Source organism: Mus musculus, chromosome 10, assembly GCF_000001635.26.
Source record: "Mus musculus strain C57BL/6J chromosome 10, GRCm38.p6 C57BL/6J".
Taxonomy (NCBI): Eukaryota; Metazoa; Chordata; class Mammalia; order Rodentia; family Muridae; genus Mus; species Mus musculus.
In genome coordinates, this window is record NC_000076.6 from 50,940,167 (window position 1) to 50,963,775 (window position 23,609).

General features: G+C 38.7%; 1 protein-coding gene across 7 annotated transcripts in view; it reads left to right on the forward strand.

Moving 5' to 3' along the window:
• Positions 1 to 23,609, forward strand: part of Sim1 (single-minded family bHLH transcription factor 1) — a 94,459-nt gene that overhangs the window by 45,469 nt on the left and 25,381 nt on the right. For all 7 annotated transcript variants that reach the window (XM_006512626.4, XM_006512627.4, NM_011376.3 and 4 more), the window contains one exon: positions 300 to 468. In XM_006512626.4, the coding sequence (XP_006512689.1) occupies positions 300 to 468 (169 nt within the window). The remainder of the gene's footprint in view (positions 1 to 299; positions 469 to 23,609) is intronic.

Consider the following 23,609-nt stretch of genomic DNA (forward strand, 5'->3'; position numbering starts at 1 on the left):
TTTAGGGAAACCGGCTCTATGACTAACTTTTGCTTGTTTGCTTTCTTTCTCTCTCTCTTTCTTTCTTTCTTTCTTTCTTTCTTTCTTTCTTTCTTTCTTTCTTTCTGTCTGTCTGTCTGTCTGTCTTTCTCTTTCTTTCTTTCTTTCTTTCTTTCTTTCTTTCTTTCTTTCTTTCTTTCTTTCTTTCTCTTTCTTTTTTTCTTTATGTATATAGAGAGTACTGTCTCTCCTGGTGAGAGAACACATGAATCTATTCCTTATGGTGGCTGACTAAAGACTTTGTTCCTCACCCCCCACAGAGACACAGAATACAAAGGGCTACAGCTCTCCCTGGACCAGATATCAGCCTCTAAGCCCACTTTCTCCTATACCAGCAGTTCCACTCCCACTATCTCGGACAACAGGAAGGGGGCCAAGTCAAGGCTCTCCAGTAGCAAGTCAAAATCTAGGACCTCCCCATATCCCCAGGTAAGTACATGGATGTTTTACAACTTTTCCCCCCCCTGTGACTTGGTTTGATCTTGACATGGAAGAGGTATAAAACCAAACTAATCATGTCTGGTTGACTGATTAAAACTTTTAAGAGGAAGTGTGAAGTGATTTTGCCGTTTCTGTGTTCTTGAGAGTTTGGTTTTTATCATCAAAATTTCTTTGCTACTTCAACTGATTCTACTTCCTCCTTTCCCTAACTCCCAACAATGATTAACTTGGAAGATTTAGCCAACATAATAAAATATAGGAAATAAGGGCTCAACAAAAAAACTTAAAAGAAGAGGTTAAAACGAAGAATAAGGAATGGATTCAGCATGAGATTTGCCTAAAGATTGCATATGGGAGAAATGGGACAGATAGAACCTTCCAGATGATAGGGTGGAAACAAGTCTCTCTACAAGGTGGTGTGAAATGGTAACACACAAAGGAGATAGCTTTACCATACTGCAAGGTACAATTAAAAGAAATGTTTTTTGGAGGGAAAAGAATATTTTTGTAACTACTGTGTGATAAACAGAAGCTAGGTTTTGGCAAGGCCTGTGTACAGCCTTTTGCCTCTGGAAATAGCACAGGATTGAGGATTCACTATTCCCATAACCTGTGGCAGGACCTTCATTTCTTTCTGAAGGTGGACTGCTGGACTTGTTGCATGTCACTGGGGGTAACTCAGAAAATTATTCTTGGGCTAGTAGGAAATTAAAGGGTTTTCTGAGCCACTTTACAAAATTTTTATTATTAAAAAATGCCAACCTGGAGGATACTGAAATGATTATTTTTGTTCTTTTTAGAGCTATTATTTTAGTCAATATTTGTAACTGTAGACTATTTGAAGAAATGTTTTTCATTGACTCTGTCATTAAAAAGCTACTATTTGCTAGATTATTTTAATGTCTGGGTAATGAAGATGAGAAGGCAGTGACTTCCACAACCAAGAGATGTAGGTCACGTGGCTTGAAATCTTTCACAGAAGACGGGGTTTCAGTGCACAACTTCTTCCAGGATGGCTGAGTACTTTACTTGTGAGACAGAAAAATAACCAAAGACACCGCCAAAGAGACCTGCTGCTTTCTCTAGAGATTCTGTGAGGAGCTTTTTATATTACCATCTGGTGCTTTGGAAAGGGAGTTTTATTGCTTCCTTTTAGAAATGGATTATCCTCTGGGTAGTCCTTTCTTCAAATATATGTGAAGGTTGGACATGCAGATGAAAGAAGAATTTAAATTAGGAAATACTAAATGAAGGTGTTTGCTCTTTGTTATATAGGAATCAACACACAAGTGGACACACACACACACACACACACACACACTCCCCTTGTTGAATGTTCTGAACTTCACTGCATTCTTGTTTTCCTTTATGCTCATCTCTTAATCTTTAAAATTTCTATCAGTTCGTTCTAACAGTAGATGCTCTCCCATGAGATGACTTCTTGTGTGTGTTTAACTGATGAGGAATTAATTTGAAAGTTAAACATATTATGTAGTTAAAAATATAAGAGTGAAAGTAGAAAATTCCTCTTTATTATTTTTTTTTAGAATTGTATGTTCTTCAATGAGGCTTTGTAATGTGTAAAGTCACGCACAAAGACAAAGCAAAAAAAATCACACACCTTTTTAAAGATAGGATTTCTCTATTTGTGCATTAATACTTGGATAAAACCAGTACTTAGAATTTTGGCTGTATGCTTCCTTTTAAGCAGCACAGTTGACTGTAAACTAACTACCTCATATGTATATACCTAGGAACACAGTATATCTACTTTTTAAAAAAATTTAATTTTATTTTTAATTCATTTTTTACACTCCATACTCCATTCCCTCCCACCCACCCTCCGACTGCTCCACATCCCACACCTCTTCCCCATCCACCCCATCTCCATGTGGATACCCCCACCCCACCCCCGCCTGACCTCTAAACTCCCTGGGGCCTGCAACCTCTTGAGGGTTAGGTACATCATCTCTGAATGAACACAGACCTGGAAGTCCTCTACTGTATGTGTGTGTTGAGGGTCTCATATCAGCTGGTGTATGCTATCTGTTTGCTGGTTCTGTGTTTGAAAGATCTCGGGGGTCCAGATTAATTAAGACTGCTGGTCCTCTTACAGGATCACCCTTCTCCTCAGGTTCTTTCAGCCTTCCCTAATTCAGCAACAGGGGTCAGCTTTTCTGTCCATTGGTTGGGTGCAAATATCTGCATCTGACTCTTTCAGCTGCTTGTTGGGTCTTTCAGAGGGCAGTCATGCTAGATCCTTTTTTATGAGTGCTCCATAGCCTTGGTAACAGTGTCAGGCCTTGGAACCTCCCCTTGAGCTGGATCCCACTTTGGGCCTGTTGCTGGACCTTCTTTTCCTCAGGCTTCTCTCCATTTCCATCCCTGTAATTCTTTCAGACAGAAACAATCATGGGTCAGAGGTGTGACTGTTGGATGGCAACCCCATCCCTCACTTGATGTCCTGTCTTCCTGCTGGAGGTTGGCTCTATAAGTCCCCTCTCCCTACTGTTGGGCATTTCATCTAAAGTCCCTCCCTGTGAGTGCTGGGAGTCTCTCACCTCCCAGGTCTCTGGTGCATTCTGGGGGGTCCCCCCAACATCTGATTTCTTGAGGTTGCCTGTTTCCATTCTTCCTGCTAGCCCTCAGGGCTTCAGTCCTTTTCCCTCACCCAATACCAATCAGGTTCCCCTCTGCCCCCCTCCCCCACTACTTCCCCCACATTGTCCACTTTCCCTCCCAAGCCCCTCCCTCCCTCCCCACTTGTGATTGCTTTCTAGTATTTCTTTTTTTTAAAAAAGTAATTTATTTTTATTTTATGTACATTGGTGTTTTGCCTGCACATATGCCTGTGTGAGAGTGTCAGACTCCTGGAACTGAGGTTACAGGCAATTGTGAACTGCTGTGGGTGCTAGGAATTGAACTTGGGTCTTCAGGAAGAACAGCCAGTGTTTTTAACCACTAAGCCTTCCCTCTATTTCCCCACTATTCCTACTTTCAAGGAGCCATTGGTGCAGACTGACAATAACAGGTATTTGCCATTAATTGTTTTGATATAAGAGCACATTGGAAAAATGTGACAACCAGAGGATACTCAACATTGTTTTTGATGGAAGAAAGCAACTTCAAAATAGGCACATCTTAGATATATTTAAGTCCTCAGAAATTTTAAAGAAACAAATATTTTAAAAAAATTTCAACCAAAATTATTATTTTAAAAATTACTTATTTACTTTATGTATATGAATACACTATTTCAGACACACCAGAAGAGGGCATCAGATCCCATTACAGATGGTTGTGAGCTCCCATGTGGTGGCTGGAGATTGAATTCAAGACCTCTGGAATAGCAGTCAGTGTTCTTAACTGCTGAGTCATCTTTCCAGCCCTCCAAAATTAGTTTTTAGGAGTAGCTAGTTTGTAAGTTTTATGTAGCATTGCTCTTAGAGGGTTTCCCCGTTCTTATAGCATGTGTGAGCTGACGATCTGTTTCAGAAAGATGCTATGGTGATCTTTGTGAGATCTGGAGGTATAGACTGGATAAAATACAAACAAGTGGTATAAAATATTCTTCAAATTTTCAGTAAAGTTAAAGTAGTAAGTTATGCAACAGAGTCAGAAGTGTAATGAGAGATGATGTGTAGAGAAGGCTTTGTGAATTGGTGTCTGAAAAGTGTGGATGATCTAACTTTGGGGGGTAGAATCAGGGATATGGAAGTGAAAAAGCAGGATGAAGAATTAGGGAGACCAAGACTGAGAGAGGCAAGACCACATCATTAGTGTGACTGGGTCTAGGGATGGAGCTTGTGAGCTCGGTGTGATTGATATATTTGGAAAAATAGATTGGTGCCAATACATGGAAAGCCATGAAGTTTAAGTATTTTGTGGGGAAGAAGTAAAGTGTTTAGGTAGGATGCGAGATTGATATGGTGAAGCCAGCCAAAGTACTCAAGGGACTAATTCACATAGTTCTGATGAGAGTTGATAAAGACCTGTTAAAGTCATAGGAAAGATTGGTTTAGTTTCTTTGTCCTTGCTCTTGTATCCCTTCTTGTCATAGATATATTTTTGTCATATTTATCTTATTATTTTGAGAATTTACTTTTATAGTTTCTTTTCAGATTTTTTCATGTCAAACATATTGAATTCCTCTATGTCCATTAATAAATGAATAATGGTAATGAGACAATGGCTTGAATTACATTTTAGATACATCTGCCCATTTCTGGTACTTTTTATTTTAGCTCTTTATTCAAACTTTAATGTAAAGAACTTGCAAATAAAAATACCACATGCTCATTTTTCAAAGTACTCTTCTTTCTCTGTTACTTCCATCTGCAAATTCTCATTTGATGTTTCAGAAGGCTGACTGCAGAGCAAAATGGAACCTACAAAGTAATAGCTTAGGTTTCTTATTAGGTTAATGATGATTTAATGATTCTATATCATTTGTTGCCCCCTTTTATTGATGTATATTATGCCCATTAAAATATTCTAGCAGATGTCTAATGAAAAGCAGCAAAGCTTTTTGAATTATTTACATACTCTTCTATGGACAGTCAGGATATGCACAAATTATAATTCACTCCCAGCCCCTAGATTGGGTGCAGGAGTAGATGAACCCTCAGGACCTTCTTTGGAATTAGAAGCCCTTGGGAATGATTTCAGACTTGATTACATTATGGCTGCTTAATGAATGACTCAATCACCTTTGCACCTCTGTGTATTACTTGAGTTGGGAAAGGTCGAAATGGAATTGTTTTGAATGGTTTTTAGAAAAACTGTGATAGGAAACATTATGGTTAATTTCCTAAGATTCTCTACATAGATTCAGGGCTGCTGTGTGGCTGAAGTCCTGTCACAGCACTGCAGTAATTTGATGTTACTGGTATTATATATGTAAAATAACAATGCAGTTTTTATAGTTTTTCTGAAACAGAGCTATGGAGTTTATAGAATTTATTTTTTCAGACCTTATGTGTTATGAATTGCTATTATGCTTTTCACATTTTTTGGTAACTAGTCCTGACTACTCTAATACCAGTTGAAAGTTATCCTGCCGTAGTTTACCATGTGAGCCATCAGTAAATTGCCTCCTGACTTCAGAGTTTTCTTTTAAACTTTTTATATTGGTAGGTTTATAGTTCTCTTTAATACAGTCAGTGCGTGCCAGCTGAGTTTACTGCATCATCCTGTTCTCCTCTAACTTTTTCTCTAATCAGTAGTAACCAAAGCATGTGTCATCCCTAATAAGGATGCATGTATTATACTGTGGATGCTTCTGAAATCTGAAAGTGTTTAATCACTTGCTACAGACACACTGTAACACTTGTAAGTTTTATTTGACATCTGTTCCTTTAAACAATTTCACAGAACCCTCTTAATTTTCATAGCCAGCAGTCTGGATTCCTTTTGGTGAAGGTAGAAACTCCCGGAAACAGTTTTTCTGGCCTCAGCAATGCCCTGGTGACTACTGCACTGGAAACCTGACATTTTAAATTACAGCAAAAAAAAGTACAATAATTTTATAAGAAAATAATTCCATTACACATAGTACTTTTATCATTGCTAGTTAGAGTTATTTGATGTTTTATGTGTCACATGAAAGCATGGAATTCTTTGTTAATTTCAAAAATACCAATTTATTTGTATAAAAATGAAACTATCTTTACAGAAAGTCTTGAATGATGCAGGCTAGTTTATAGTAACAGGATTAGGCCACATACAAATTTAGGACTTGTTTTCTTCTGTAGAATATCAGGAGATTATTCCAACAATTTTGATTCTTTAGATTTTCTTCATATATGAACTTTTGAATAGTATTATTATTATTTTTCTTTTAGGGGAGAAAAGGTTTACTCCACTTATAATTCCAAGTTACAGTCCACCATTGCAGAGAAGTCAAAGCAGGAACTCAGCTATGAAGCTAGTCACTTCATGTCTAAAAGAAGCGAGAGAATAAATGCAACCATTAAGAAAGCTTAATTAGGTTTTCAGTTGTACATAGTTCAGGGATCAGCCCTTAAAACAGTGTCACCCCCAGTGAGCTAGGTCTTGCCACATCAATTAACTAAGATCATCCCTCAAAGACTAACCCAACATAGAAAGCCCCACACTAAGATTCTTCCCCCAGGTGATTCCATGTTGTGTCAAGTTGATAATTAAATCTATCAAGGGGCAGAGAGGGACATAAACCCTAAAGCCCGTGTTCTCAGACAACACATTTAAAGCATACAGACCCAACTAAATCACAACTAGAACCCTCCCCTGGGGTTGGCATGCAAATTTGTAAGGCAATACCACCTCATTGGGACAAAAATAAATCACAGGTGATCTTATTGGCTTATCATGACACCAAGCCCAGGCTCAAGTGACCTCCTCTATAGTTCCTGAATGCCCCCAAAACTACCAAACCTGGCTGTTTATGTTACAGGTGCTTTTTAAAACTCAAGATTCTAGAAGAAAAACTGGCCTAAAACCTGACTAATATATGTTTTTTGCATTTTATTATTATTTGTCATTCACTGGAGCCAAACTTATGTTCAGAATTTCTTCTCTTGTTTTTTTAAAATTTTTTCCATTTAATTTTTTATTAGATATTTTCTTTATATATATTTCAAATGCTATCCTGAAAGTTTCCCTATCCCCTCCCCCCAACCCTGCTCTCCTATCCACCCACTCCCACTTCTTGGCTCTGGCATTCCCCTGTACTGGGGCATATAAAGTTTGCAATACCAAGGGGCCTCTCTTCCCAGTGATGGTCGACTAGGCCACCTTCTGCTACATATGCAGCTAGAGATACAAGCTCTGGGGGGTACTGGTTAGTTCATATTGTTGTTCCACCTATAGGGTTGCAGACCTCTTCAGGTCCTTGGGTGCTTTTTTCTCCATTGAGGGCCCTGTGTTCCATCTTATAGATGACTGTGAGCATCCACTTCTGTGTTTGCCAGGTGCTGGCATAGCCTCATACGAGACAGCTATACCAGGGTCTCTTCAGCAAAATCTTTCTGGCATATGCAATAGTGTCTGGGTTTGGTGGCTGATTATGGGATGGACCCCCAGGTGGGGTAGTCTCTGGATAGTCCATCCTTTCGTCTTAGCTCCAAACTTTGTCTCTGTAACTTCTTTCATGGATATTTTGTTCCCTATTCTAAGGAGGAATGAAGTATCCACCCATTGGTCTTCCCTCTTCTTGAATTTCTGGGCTAATATCAGTGAGTGCATATCTAATGACTTCTTTTGTGATTGGGTTACCTCACTAAGGATGATATCCTCCAGATACATCCATTTGTCCAAGAATTTCATAAATCCATTGGTTTTAATAGTTGAGTAGTACGCCATTGTGTAAATGTACCACATTTTCTGTATCCATTCTTCTGTTGAGGGAGATCTGGGTTCTTTCCAGCTTCTGGCTATTATAAATAAGGCTACTTTGAACATAAGTGGAGCATGTGTTCTTATTACCAGTTGGAATATCTTCTGGGTATATGCCCAGGAGAGGTATTGCTGGATCTTCCGGTAGTATTATGTCCAATTTTCTAAGGAACCTCCAGACTGACTTCCTGGGTGGTTGTACAAGCTTGCAATCCCACCAACAATGGAGGAGTGTTCCTCTTTCTCCACATCCTCACCAGCATCTGCTGTCACCTGAATTTTTGATCTTAGCCATTCTGACTGGTGTGAGGTGGAATCTCAGGGTCGTTTTGATTTGCATTTCCCTGATGATTAAGGATGTTGAACATTTTTTCAGGTGCTTCTCAGTCCTTCTGTATTCCTCAGTTGAGAATTCTTTGTTTAGCTCTGAGCCCCATTTTTTAATGGGGTTATTTGAATTTCTGGAGTCCACCTTCTTGAACTCTTTGTATATATTGGATATCAGTTCCCTATCAGATTTAGGATTGGTAAAAATCCATTCCCAATCTGTTGGTGGCCTTTTTGTCTTATTGACGGTGTCTTTTGCCTTACAGAAGCTTTGCAATTTTGTGAGGTCCCATTTGTCAATTCTTGATCTTACAGCACAAGCCATTGCTGTTCTGTTTAGGAATTTTCCCCCTGTGCCCATATCTTCGAGGCTTTTCCCTACTTTCTCCTCTATTAATTTCAGTGTCTCTGGTCTTATGTGGAGGTCTTTGATCCACTTAGACTTGAGCTTTGTACAAGGAGATAAGAATATGGCTGTCTCTTGTGAGGCAATGCTGAGGCCTAGCAAACACAGAAGTGGATGCTCACAGTCAGCTACTGGATGGATCACAGGGCCCCCAATGGAGGAGCTAGAGAAAGTACCCAAGGAGCTAAAGGGATCTGCAACCCTACAGGTGGAACAACAATATGAAATAACCAGTACCTCCCCTCCCCCCAACCCGGAGCTCGTGTCTCTAGCTGCATATGTCTCAGAAGATGGCCTAGTCGGCCATCAGTGGAAAGAAAGGCCCATTGGTCGTGCAAACTTTATATGCCTCAGTACAGGGAAACACCAGGGCCAAGAAGTGGGAGTGGGTGGGTAGGGGAGTGGGGGAGGAGGGTATGGGGGTCTTTTGGTATAGCATTGGAAATGTAAATGAAGAAAATACCTAATTAAAAAAAAAGAATGGATCAATTCACTTTCTTCTACATGATAACCGCTGGTTGTGCCAGCACCATTTGTTGAAAATGCATATTCAGAATTTCTATGATGGCCACAATTAGAAAATGATAAGAATAGTGTAAAGGCAGTGACAATAACAGAATTGAAGGATGTAGTTAAGCCATAATGACAACTCATGCAACCTTACAGTTATTGCTAAGTGTGCACACAGATATATGTATATATACAGCAGTGAGATAATGTGGAAATCACAGTTACATATGTACTGTGATGGTTTGAATATGCTTGGCCCAGGGAGTGGCACTATTAGGAGGTGTGGCCTTGTTGGAGCAGGTATAGCTTTGTTGAAATAATGATGTCACTTTGGGGGTAGACTTTCAGACCCTCCTCCTAGCCCCATGGGAGCCAGTCTTCTCTTGTTTGCCTTTGGAACAAAATATTGAATTCTTATCTCCTCCTACACTATGCCTGTATAGATGCTGTCATGCTTCCTGCCTTGATAATGGACCGAACCTCTGAATCTATAAGCTAGCTCCAATTAAATGTTGTCCTTTTAAGAGTTACCTTGGTCATGGTATCTGTTCACAGGAGTAAAATCCTAACTAAGACATGTACCCACATACAAACAGAAGGCATCTGCTGTGTGTGACCAAAGGCACAAAATTTCCCCCTCTGTTGTAATGCATGTGTGTACAGTGTCCTATTCCAAGGGAAACTTTAAGATTTACGTGCCATCAGATCTGTCTTACATGCCTTCACTTTCTGTCAATCTGTGAAGGATTCCTTTGTCACAAACATTGAATATGATAGAGTTTAAATTTAAAAATCTATGCTTTGCTTAAGCACACCTAGAAAAACAAGAAAAAAAAACCTAAAATGGACATCATTTTATGAACTAAAAGGTGTTTACACGGCTGAATCAAAATCCTATCAGTCCATATACACAATAAAATATATTCCACAATGGAGACCATTGCTTCTTGACACACAATAATAACTGTGTACTCCCTATACAAAAGAGATATGCATAGAAACAGGGAAATTCTAAATTCAGACATGTCCTCTATTCTCAAGGCAATTTATAGAGGATAACCCATCATTAAATATTACTGGATTTGCTTTCAACATTGAGCTCAACTATTTGTTGATTCATCTAGATTTCTCCAGAAAGAAATAAGGCTGCTACCTCTTTGTCCATCAGAGAAATGCAAATCAGAACTACCTTGAGACTACTTCCATCAGCAAACCGGTTGTTCACAGGGAAAGGGCTAGAGCTAAAGATCACCGATTTGAATGGAATAAGCCATACTCAGAAAGACAGATCTCTTGGGTTTTTCTCTCCTTCATGGAATGTAGACGGAAAAAGAGACATGGAGGCCATTAGAAAGGGATAAGAGGGGATAGGAATGGGACAGCAAGAGAGGAGAAGGGTAAATATGAGGAAGGAGGAAGGGTAATATATATATGGTACTTCTTTGGGGGACCAGCATAAGAAGGCACAGAGTCAGTGACAGTGACAGAGACTCTCAGAGTCAGACAAGTGGCAAAAACAGACTCTTTTACTGCAGGAACTGGGCAAACTTTTATATTCCCTTCCCAGCATCTTATCTCATTGGCTCTCAAGTAGCTGGATCTCCCTCACGTATCTCTCTCTCTCTCTCTCTCTCTCTCTCTCTCTCTCTCTCTCTCTCTCTCTCTCTCTCCCTCTCTCTCTCTCTTTCTCTCTCTCTCATTGGCTTGCTCCATCACCGTATCCAGCTTCAGCTGTCTCTAGCCATCCCAGCAGATTCTAGGTTGGCTCAGGGAGGAAGTATCCACGGCTGGGCCTGCTTGGTTAAGTTTCTCTCACAACATACTGAAAACTACCATCTTGTATAATATACAATAATAATAAAAAAAAGGACACAGCAAAATAAAAGTTTCAAAATGATTTCTTCTAAATTGTCAGAATTCAAAGAGGTTTGGAGACTAGAGGGAGGGGTGAACTAGCAGTTAAGAGCACTGGCTGCCCTTCCAGGGAACCCAGCTTCCACTTTCAGCACACACCTAAAAGCTCATAAGTGTCTGTAACTCCAGTTCCAGGAGATCCAAAGACTTCATCTGGCCTCCATTAGTACCAGACACGTATACAAGGTACACAGACATACGTGCATCTATACATTTAAAATAATACAGTATTTTAAAGTGTTTTTGTATTTCTGTCTGAGATCTCTGACGTTTGCATTCGTTCTCACAATGGTTCAGATCACCCTTTCATCTCCTGCACATCTCTGTTGCACTTCTGACTACAGAGAAGGAACTGACCCATTTCCTGTTTTCACTGGACTGAATATTTGATCAAACATGGACTAAGGGAAGAAGACTTAAATGAATACTCTTTGGAACATCTTAAGTGCTGACTAAGGAACAGAATGTCTCCATATGCAGAAAAACAAAAGCCTAATGTGTGTGAGGCCAGCTGGGGTTACAGGGAGACTGCTTATGCCTACACTGGGCTTAGAGGGCATGAGTCCCCCCTTGTCCCTGTGGCCCTCTCCTCCTCTCTTTCACTGTGATATAGAGCACCCCATTTCTCCTGCCTTGTACATGCTGTCTTAATCCATTTTCTATTACTATAACAGAATAGGACAAGCTAGGTAACATATAAGGACCAATATTATTTTAGAAAATATTTTTTCAGTATCAGCCCTATGCACTTTGAGTTTCTGCTTTGTTTTCCGTCCAGTTCTTTATTTACTTAAACACCTAAGGTAGACAATGGAGTGCTAAAAGCGAGTGGGTTAGAAACCATGTCTGTGGTTTAGGTGGGCAGACAAAACTAACCTGTTAGGAATTAGAAGATGTGGTCAGTCATGGGTTCTGAAAGCTGGAGCTTCTGCCTTCTCATTCCTTTGGCAACTATATGGCAGAGAAGAAGAGAGTTGTATTCAAGAATATTGGCCTCTGCCCACTCTCCCCTTAATTCATTCAAGAATCTTGGAATCATATCAAGTATCTTTTCTGACCACAATGATATCAAACCAAAAAAACCAATAACAGGAAGAAAATTGAAAAAATTCACAAATATGTGGAAATTAAATAATGTATTCCTGAGCAGGCAATGAGTCAAAGGGAAACAAAGGCTAGCAGAAATCCTGAAACAGATGAAAATGGAAATAAGACCTGGCACGCTTTACCAGATAGAGCAAGAAAAATGCTAAGAAAAGGCTTTTAAGTCTAAAGAGTTCAGTAAAAAAGAATAAGACTCTGGAGTGTAGCTCAAGGCAGAGTGTTTGCCACTGGGCCTATTACCCAGCCCCACAAAACCCCAAACCAACAGAAACAAAAGGGATGATTTCAATTTATTTTTATACCTAAAGTTGAAGTTCACAGAAAGAAGAAGAAAGTGAAGATTACAAGTAAATAAAACAGGGAAAAATCATAGATAAATCAGCCAAACTGAGAAATCTTTTTACTTTTACTTATGGTCTTAAATTTGATTCTACACAATATATTTGGATCATATTCTTTCCCCCAAATCCTCCTAGATTTTTCCTACCTCATCAGAGTTCATTTTCATTTTTTCACTTTCTCAAAAAATAAAAATAAAAAAAATAAAATAAAAAAATGAGAAAACAAAAATACTCAAATAAAACAAGACATAAACCCCTAAATCCATAAAGTCTGTTTTGTATTGGCCAACTTCTTATGAGCATGGCGCCTAACCTGGAGTATGGAGAAAACTGAATTTCCCTTTACATAAGGTACTACTTTCACCTTACGCTTTCATGGGCTTTGCTCAGTTTTTCCTTCTTCACACTAGGACTCTAAGTGCTTTGAACTTATGTAGGTCTTGTGTATGCTGTAATAGTCATTGTGAGTTCATATGTAATCAGTCTTGTATCTGGATGACACCATTTCCTTGGAATCTCCCATCACTTCTGGCTCTTACAATCTTACTACTTCTTCTTCTTCCCTGAACTTCGTTGGGAGAAACTTAATATAGACATCACATTTAGGGCTGAATATTCCAAAGTCTCTCGATCTGCACATTGTCTAGCTTTGGTTTTCTATGTTAATTGACATCTATTGTAAGCTTCTCTGATGAGGCTTGAGTGATGCTCTGGTCTATGGGCATAGAAGTATGTTATTAAGAGTCATTTTGTTGCTATGGTCTTTAGGAAAATAATCATAATAGGTTTTCCTTAGGTCCCAGGGCCTGTGTTGTCTTAGATTCTTGATCCCTTTAGCAGTATTAGGTACAGTTTTCATCTTCTTGAACTGGACCAATTTTAGAATATTGGTTGGTAACTCCCATAATATTTTGCTGCTATTATACTATTATATTTTTCAGGCAGGTTATTATGGTAGGTTGCAGGAGTTATAGCTAGGTGGTATAGATGATTATTTTTTTCCCTCTGGTAGTATGCAGAATACCTTTAAGCACTGTGATTGCTAGCACCAGCTCAATTTCTCCATTTTTTAATTATATAAATGGTGTCTTTGGCAATAAAGCCTTCCCAAACTGACAAATCATTAGCTGGATAAAAATGGGAAATAAAAATAAATTTTAAGTGCAATGAGACATTTCAATCAGATATTTATAAATTTATGGAAACATAGAGGATTGAACAATTAAACGTGAAAAAAATTGCCTAACTTAGAATAAATGGATACATTTTAGAAGATAAAACCTACCAAGAATGAGACATTAAGAAGTAGATAATCAGCTGGGTGTGGTGGCGCACGCCTTTAATCCCAGCACTTGGGAGGCAGAGGCAGGTGAATTTCTGAGTTTGAGGCCAGCCTGGTCTACAAAGTGAGTTTCAGGACAGCCAGGGCTATACAGAGAAACCCTGTCTCGAAAAAAACAACAAAACAAAACAAAACAAAACAACAACAAAAAAGAAGAAGTAGATAATCTATGGAAATAAGGAGATTGAATCAGCATTTAAAACAAAATCCCAAAGGGCTGGAGAGATGGCTTAGCAGTTAGGAGTACTTATTCCACTTCTAAAGGACAAGAGTTTGGTTCCTATCACCCACATGTAGTGATCCTCAGTCAGGGGATCCAATGCCGTCTACTGGTCTCTGTGGGCACTCATATACATAGCATACATGTACACAAAGAGTACATGCACAAAGCAACTACAACCAAAACCACCCCCACCCCAGTCTCTCAAGGAGGACAAGTTTATGTCTTTCTTACAGAATAATTATATGTGAATCTTTTAAAAGTTGTCTAAAAAATTGAAGACAAGTTTCCTAACTAATTTGGCAGACCAGATTCTTTTTTTATCTATGCAACAGCCAGGAAAAAAAAAAAACACTTCAAGAAGACAGTATTGTGAACAAAGAAGCAGACTTTTCAGCTCTGTTAACATACTAAGTTGATGAGCACATTAAAAGGATCATACATGACCAGATGGGACAAATTAGTGAATTGTGGAGCTTAGAAATTATATGATTATCAAAATAAGGGCAATGAAGCAATTTAGCATGTTTTCATAAAAATTCTTAAAAAATGGTTACAGTACAACTGTACTTCAGTATAATGAAGACAACAAACTTGATAAGGCCACAGTTAATGGTGTACTTCATAGTGAAAAGCCAACACTCCTCTTTTTTGGTATAATCAAAGTGCGTGTATGTAAGTGTCGTAATGAAACCCATTATTTTGTACAATTGATACATATGAATAAACAGTAAAAAAGATCAGTATCAAGACAAGATGTAAGCTGAGAAAATTTGTGCTGAGCTAGGATGACTAAAGCAAGGACAAGCATCACATGGAGAAAGAATAGCATAGCTGGAGGCACCGTGCTTCCTGATTTCAAACTATAGTACAAAGTTACAGTATTCATATCATTATATCAGCATAAAACAGAGCCTAGAAATAAAATTATACCTACCTGATTAGCTAATATTTGACTAGTATGCCAAAAGTACACACTCAGGAAAGGCTAGTAAGCAAAGTTTGGAAAACTGGATTTGGATATCTAGTTTTTGATTGATATCAAAACAATACATAGGACTTCTATCAAATACAAAAACAGCTTGATTTAAGTGAAAAACCATAGACTACAAAGTTTGTAGGAGAAGTGATAGAAAATCTTGAAGATGTGACTCAAAACAAAGCACCCACTGTGCCCTCCTAGCAGAAGGCAAATTAGAACAGTTATTTGGAAGACAGTCTAGGAGTTCTTTAAAAAAATAAAATTAGAGCAACCACATCCTCTAGTAATCCCATTTCCTGGTTCTATGTATGGAAAAGTAAATCGGTATCTCAAACTGTAATGAAACATTATTTACAATAGTGAAAAAATGAAATTGACCGAAGTGTCTACTCATGTATGAATGGCGAAAGAAATGTATATATAACCTAATATCACTTAACGTAAAAAGAAGGAAATCTTTTTTTTCCCATTTTTTATTAGGTATTTAGGTCATTTACATTTCCAATGCTATACCAAAAGCCCCCCATACCCACCCACCCCCACTCCCCTACCCACCCACTCCCCCTTTTTGGCCCTGGCGTTCCCCTGTACTGGGGCATATAAAGTTTGCAAGTCCGATGGGCCTCTCTTTGCAGTGATGGCCAACTAGGCCATCTTTTGATACATATGCAGCTAGAGACAAGAGCTCCGGGGTACTGCTTAGTTCATATTGTTGTTCCACCTATAGGGTTGCAGTTCCCTTTAGTTCCTTGGGTGCTTTCTCTAGTTCCTCCATTGGGGGCCCTGTGGTCCATTCAATAGCTGACTGTGAGCATTCACTTCTGTATTTGCTAGGCCCTGGCATAGTCTCACAAGAGACAGCTATATCTGGGTCCTTTCAGCAAAATCTTGCTAGTGTATGCAATGGTGTCAGCGTTTGGAAGCTGATCATGGGATGGATCTCTGGATATGGCAATCACTAGATGGTCCATCCTTTCGTCACACTTCCAAATTTTGTCTCTGTAACTCCTTCCATGGGTGTTTTGTTTCCTATTCTAAGAAGGGGCAAAGTGTCCACACTTTGTTCTTCCTTCTTCTTGAGTTTAATGTGTTTAGCAAATTGTATCTTATATCTTGGGTATCCTAAGTTTCTGGGCTAATATCCATTTATCAGTGAGTACATATTGTGAGAGTTCCTTTGTGATTGGGTTACCTCACTCAGGATGATGCCCTCCAGGTCCAACCATTTGCCTAGGAATTTCATAAATTCATTCTTTTTAATAGCTGAGTAGTACTCCATTGTGTAAATGTACCACATTTTCTGTATCCATTCTTCTGTTGAGGGGCATCTGGGTTCTTTCCAGCTTCTGGCTATTATAAATAAGGCTGCTATGAACATAGTGGAGCATGTGTCCTTCTTACCGGTTGGGGCATCTTCTGGATATATGCCCAGGAGAGGTATTGCTGGATCCTCCGGTAGTACTATGTCCAGTTTTCTGAGGAACCACCAGACTGATTTCCAGAGTGGTTGTACAAGCTTGCAATCCCACCAACAATGGAGAAGTGTTCCTCTTTCTCCACATCCTCGCCAGCATCTGCTGTCACCTGAATTTTTCATCTTAGCCATTCTGACTGGTGTGAGGTGGAATCTCAGGGTTGTTTTGATTTGCATTTCCCTGATGATTAAGGATGCTGAACATTTTTTCAGGTGCTTCTCAGCCATTCGGTATTCCTCAGGTGAGAATTCTTTGTTCAGTTCTGAGCCCCATTTTTTAATGGGGTTATTTGATTTTATGGAGTCTATCTTCTTGAGTTCTTTATATATATTGGATATTAGTCCCCTGTCCGATTTGGGATAGGTAAAGATCCTTTCCCAATCTGTTGGTGGTCTTTTTGTCTTATTGACGGTGTCTTTTGCCTTGCAGAAGCATTGCAATTTTATGAGGTCCCATTTATCGATTCTCGATCTTACAGCACAAGCCATTGCTGTTCTATTCAGGAATTTTTCCCCTGTACCCATATCTTTGAGGCTTTTCCCTACTTTCTCCTCTATAAGTTTCAGTGTCTCTGGTTTTATGTGGAGTTCCTTAATCCACTTAGATTTGACCTTAGTACAAGGAGATAGTAATGTATCAGTTCGCAATCTTCTACATGATAACAGCCAGTTGTGCCAGCACCATTTGTTGAAAATGCTGTCTTTTTTCCACTGGATGGTTTTAGCTCCCTTGTCAAAGATCAAGTGACCATAGGTGTGTGGGTTCATCTCTGGGTCTTCAATTCTGTTCCATTGGTCTACTTGTCTGTTGCTATACCAGTACCATGCAGTTTTTATCACAATTGCTCTGTAGTACAGCTTTAGGTCGGGCATGGTGATTCCACCAGAGGAAAAAAAGGAAATCTTGCCATTCATGAAATAGAGCAGATTATAGAAAATACTCTATGTTTTCACTTGTATGTCGAATATAAAGTACTCATATCCATTGGAGTGGAATGGTGGATGCCAGATGCTGAAGGGTGGGTACTGTTGGTTAGAGAGTATAAAGTTTCAGTTCTAAGATGGATGGATATATCTGAGATCCTCATCTTAAATGTGATCATTGTAGATAACAACATTGTAGTGCGTGCTTGATATTTGTTGAAAGAAATTTTAAGTTGTCATAACAGATGCCATAACATCTTGGTTAATGTCATAACATCTTGGTTAATGTCATAACATTAACCAAGAGAATTGATGGATGTGTTAGCAAACTTGCTTGTGGTAATAATTTTACAACGTGCAGGTACCTTGTTATATACTTTAAATATATGATGCTCAACTAAGATATAGAAAGGTCCATTGCATATTGTTTGCTCTCCCCTCTGTACTGTTTGAGTTTTCTTCATTTCTCTATATTTAGAAGAAGAAATGATAAGCCTGCCCTTCTGCTTAAGTCTACAGTGTGGACTGAGTTAACTCAGCAGAGGGCTTTCAATCTTCAATTTCTTTTCACACAAATATGATAAATCTTCTTGCAGAGAGTGCACACGTTTTTGTCCTACCAATGTATCAGCATAGTTGCAGGGCACAGCCAAGAGTAGGTTGGGCAATGCTTCCTTTTTTCTAGACCCAGAATAAAGCAGAAAATACCAAGCAAAGCTGCTGTAAGGAGCTGGAGCAGGTGACACAATCTTTATGCATCTAATTCAAATCCAACTAATCTGCCACCTACATGTGGAAGACCTGAGAGCGAGTCAGCGCACATTGCTGTTCCGGTTGTCGTACCCTTTACATCCATAATTACCATTCAAATTAATGCTAGTGGTTCTGGAAACCCAGGATATACTCATTGGGCTACAGCTACGTCACATTACCAGAGCAAATTGGTACATCCTTGATCTTTACAGCTAGTGTTTATTTGCTTTAAAGACTCTAGTTGAACATTTATTTCGTGTTTATTCCTACCTGTTTAAATTGATCTGGGCAGTGAAAATGCTTATAAGTCCATAGGAATTTGTCTTTGAATTTACCAAAGGGATGGGTTACATGTTTGGGACTAGCTTTGTACCTGATGGGAGATGCCGTATACAAAGACACTGGAGGAAACTTAGCCCCTGGTCTGGAATGCTGATACCTTTCCAGGCACATATCACTTGGACAGCTGATGGGATTTCTATTATGGTCACTTTTCTGGGACGAAGGAGTAAATGCAATCCCAGGAACAGCTTTTGTCTCTGGGGGTGGATTATGAGAAGACCCGTGTGTGAGTGTGTGACTCGGCATCTGTGTGTGTTTCTAGTGGTTTTTGGGTGTGTGTGTGTTTTCAGTTCTTTATTTTTCTGTTTTGTCCTATTTTGGTTTCTTTATTTTTACTTTATTTTATTTTATTTTTTCTAGATGTCTGCTTGTTTCTTAATGAGAGAGGGCCAGAAAAGATATCGATTTGGTGGTGAGGAAGTGGGAAGGATCTGAGAAGAGTTGGGGGAGAGGAAACTGTTATGGGAATAAATATATTGTATGAAAATTCTATTTTAATATAAATGAGGTCTATGTCATTTCACATAGCATATTATTTAAAAAATCACTGTTTCTATTTCATGAGCTGTATCTGAGAACTTATATAGGTATGAAACATTTATGGCTGGCATTGTTTTTGAGATGAATATAACTAAAATGTGGATTAAAGTTTTCAAAAATCAAATTATAATAATAATAAATTATATTAGAAATGGATTAAAAAAATTAAATAATAAGTGAAATTTCTGTTCAGCCATTCCTAAATATTGATTTTGGGAACTTGATAGTTGTACTTCTTTCTAAAATGAAGAGAGAAATAACCCAAACATTTAGTTTCTAATTTAATTTTAATTTAGTATTAGCTTTCCAATCACTTGTAGCATGAATGAATTTATTCACAACTACACACTTTCAAATTCAATACTTTTTTTCCCTTAAAATATTTTCTCTGGACTGATGATACACATCTCAGTGGTAGAATGCTTGTCTATCATGAGCAATGATCTGCATTCCATACCTAGTATCATACACTAAAAAATTAGGGAAGGAGAGAGAAAAGGTAGGAAGGAAGGAAGGAAGGAAGGAAGGAAGGAAGGAAGGAAGGAGGGAGGGAGGGAGGGAGGGAGGGAGGGAGGGAGGGAGGGAGGGAGGGAGGGAGAGTGCTTCTTTTTAAATTAATTTTTTTACTACTTTTATTTTTTACAATCCAGTTGTTGTCCCCCTCCTAGTCTGACCTCCCACAGTTCTTCATCACATTCCTTCTCCCCACTGTCTCCAGGAGGATGTCTCCAACCTCCCCCACACCTCCAATCCCCCCCACCCATGCATAGGTAGATCTATTTCCAATTTTCTGAGGAACCTCCAGATTGATTTCCAGAGTGGTTGCAATTCCATCAGCAATGGAGGAGTGTTTCTCTTTCTTCACATTCTCGCCAATATGTGCTGTCACCTGAGTCTTAGATCTTAGCCATTCTGCTTAGTGTGAGATGGAATCTCAGGGACATTTTGATTTACATTTCCCAGACTAAGGACTTTGAATATTTTTTTAGGTGCTTCTCGGACATTTGAGACTTCTCTGTTGTGAATTCTCTGTTTAGCTCTATATCCATTTTGTGTGTGTGTGTGCTTGGAGGTTAGCTTCTTGAATTCTTTATAAATTTTGGATATATCCCCTCTATCAGATGTCATGTTAGTGAAGATTTCCCCCCCCCCCCAATCTGTAGGTTTCTGGTTTAACCTATTAACAGTGTCCTTTGCCTTACAGAAGCTTTTCATTTTCATGAGGTCCCATTTATCAATTTTTGATCTTAGAGCCTGAGCAACTGGAGTTCTGTTTAGGAAATTTCCCCCCATGCCAATGCATTTGAGGTTCTTTCCCACTTTCTCTTCTATTAAATTCAGTGTATCTGGTTTTATGTGGAGGTCTTCAATCCACTTGGACTTGAGCTTTGTGCAAGGTGAAAAATATGAATCTATTTCATTTTTCTACAAACAGACTGCCAGTTGGCCTGCACCATTTCTTGAAGATGCTTTCTTTTTTCCATTGTATATTTTTGGCTTCTTTGTCAAAGATCAAGTGACTATAAATGTGTGGGTTTATTTCTGGATTTTCAATTCTATTTCATTGATTAACCTGTCTATCTCTGTACCAGTACTATACAGTTTTTATCACTGGGGCTCTGCAGTACAGCTTGAGGTCAGATATGATGATTCCCCTAGAAGTTCTTTTATTGTTGATAGTTGTTTTCGCTATCCTGGGTCTTTTGTTTTTCCATATGAAATTGAGAATTGCTCTTTCCATATGTGTGAAGAATTGTGTTGGAATTGTGCTGGGGTTTGCTTTCCTACCAATCCATGAACATTGAAGATCTCTTCATTTTTCTGAAGTCTTCTTCAATTTCTTTCTTGAAAGACTTGAGGTTCTTTCACTTGTATGATTAGAGTTACCCCAAGATATTTTATATTATTTGTGACTATTAAGAAGGGTGTTGCTTCCATATTTTCTTTCTCAGCCTGTTTATAATTTATATAAAGGAAGGCTACTGATTTGTTTGAGTTAATTTTATATCCACCCATTTTGCTGAAGAACTTGTCTGGTGGAATTTTTGGGGTCACTAATGTGCACTATCATATCATCTGCAAATAGTGATATATTGACTTCTTCCTTGCCAATTTGTATTTCATTGATCTCCTTTTGTTGTCTTATTGCTCTAGTTAGAACTTTGAGTACTATTTTGAAAAGATATGGGCAGAGTGGGCAGTTTTGTCCCTGATTTTAGTGGGAGTGCTTCAACTATCTCTCCATTTAATTTGGTATTGGCTGTTGGTTTGCTGTATATTGCGTTTTATTATATTTATGTATGGGTCTTGAATTCCTGATCTCTCCAATAATTTTAACATGAAGGGTGTTGTATTTTGTCAAATGGTTTTATAGCATGTAATGAGATGATCATATGAATTTTTCTTTGAGTTTGTTTATATAGTGTATTATGTTAGTGGATTTTCATATGTTGAACCAACCTTGCATCCCTCGAATGAAGCTTACTTGATCATGGAGAGTGATGGGTTTGATGTGTTCTTGAATTTGGTTTGCTAGAATTTTATTGAGTATTTTCATATAGATATTCATAAGCAAAACTGGTCTAAAATTCTCTTTCTGTGTTGTGCCTTTGTGTGGTTTAGGTATGAGAGTAAATGTGGCTTAATAGAATGAATTAGGCAGTGTTCCTTCTGTTTCTATTTTATGGAATAGTTTGAGGAGTGTTGATATTAGCTTGTCTTTGATGGTCTGTAGAATTCTATGCTACATCCATCTGATCCTGGGCTTTTTTTTTTTTTTTTTTTTTTGAGAGGATTTTAGTGATTACCTTTGGGGATATGGGACTGTTTACATAGTTTGCCTGCTCTTGATTTAACTTTGGTATGTGGTATCTTCTAGAAAACCATCCATTTCATCTAGACTTTCCAGTTTTGTTGCGTATAGGCTTTTGTAGTAGGATCTGATGATTTCTTGAATTTCCTCATTTTCTGTTGTTATGTCTCTCTTTTTATTTCTGATTTTGTTAATTTGGATACAATCTCTGTGCCCTTTAGTTAGTTTGGCTTGGGGTTTATTTATCCTGTTGACTTTCTCAAAGAACCAGGCTTTGGTTTTGTTGACTCTTTGTTATCATTCTCTTTCTTTGTGTTTGGTTGATTTTGGCCCTGATTTTGGTTATTTCCTGCTCTCTACTCTGCTTCCATGTGTTTCATGTGTTTGTGTCTTCTGTTCTAGGGTTCAGGTGTGCTGTTAAGTTGTTAGTGTAAGATCTCTAGGATCTCTCCAGTTTCTTTGCCATGGCACTTTAGTGTTATGAATTTTTTTCTTGGCACTGTATTCATCCTGTCCAATAAGTTTGGATATGCTGTATCTTCATTTGAATTGAATTCCAGAAAGTCTTTAATTTCCTTCCTTCTTCCCTTCCCCCTCCCCCTCTCCCTCCCTCCCTTTTCCCCTTGCAGCTTTTAATATTCTTTCTTTGTTCTGTGCATTTTGTGTTTTGATTGTTATGTGATGGGAGGAATTTCTTTTCTGGTCCAATCTGGTTGGTGTTCTGTAGGCTTCTTGTACATGTATGGGTATCTTTTTCTTTAAGTTGGGGAAGTTTTCTTCTAATATTTTGTTCGAAACTGTTTCTGATCCCTTGCGCTAGGGATCTTCATTCTCCTCTATTCCTGTTATTTTTAGGTTTGAACTTTTCCCTGTGTCCTGGGTTTCCTGGATGTTTTAGGTTAGGAGGTTTTATGTTTTGTATTTTCTTTGACCGTTGTGTCGATATCTTCCAAGGTATCATCTATGCCTGAGATTCTCTGTTCTATCTCTTGTATTCTGTTTTCTTATATCTGTAGCTCCTGACCTCTTCCTAGTTTTTCCATTTCCAGGGTTGCCTCCATTTGTGATTTCTCTATTGTTTCTATTTCCATTTTTAGGTCTTTGTCTGCTTTGTTCAATTCCTTCACCTTTGTTTGCATTTTATTGTATTTTTTAAGTGATTTATTTCTTTCCTCTTTAAGAGCTTCTACTTGCTTACCTTTGTTTTCCTGTATTTCTTTCAGTGAGCTATCTATATCCTTTGTAAAGGACTCTTACCTTCATGAGATAGGATTTTAGGTCAGGATCATGATTTTCTGGTGCGTTGGAATATCTATGGCTTGCTGTGCTGGGAGAACTGGGTTCTGAAGATGCCAAAGTATATTGGCTTCTGTTGCCTACGGTCTTGTGCTTACCTCTCACAGTCTGGCTATTTCTGGCCTTAACTGCCTTGGGTGCCTTTGTCTGGAGCCTGCCTCCTGTGTCTCTGGGTTGCTGCAGGCCTCCTGGGAGATCTGTGATCCTGGCTGCAGCATATCTCCTGGGAGGCTTCAGACTGTGGGGTCTATTGCCCTCGGTGTCACAGATCTCTTGGGATACCTTCAGACTGTGGGGTCTTCAGAGAGGTAGACATGCTGATGATTTGCCCTGGTGGTAGGCTCAGGCCAAAAGGGAGGTGGAGCTCAAACCGATCTAATTGGTCCTGAGTCTGCTGGGTTCCTTAGGGGTCCCAACTGCTGCAGTTATTTGGAAGGGTCCTTTACCTGTTGTACTGGGTGCAGCATA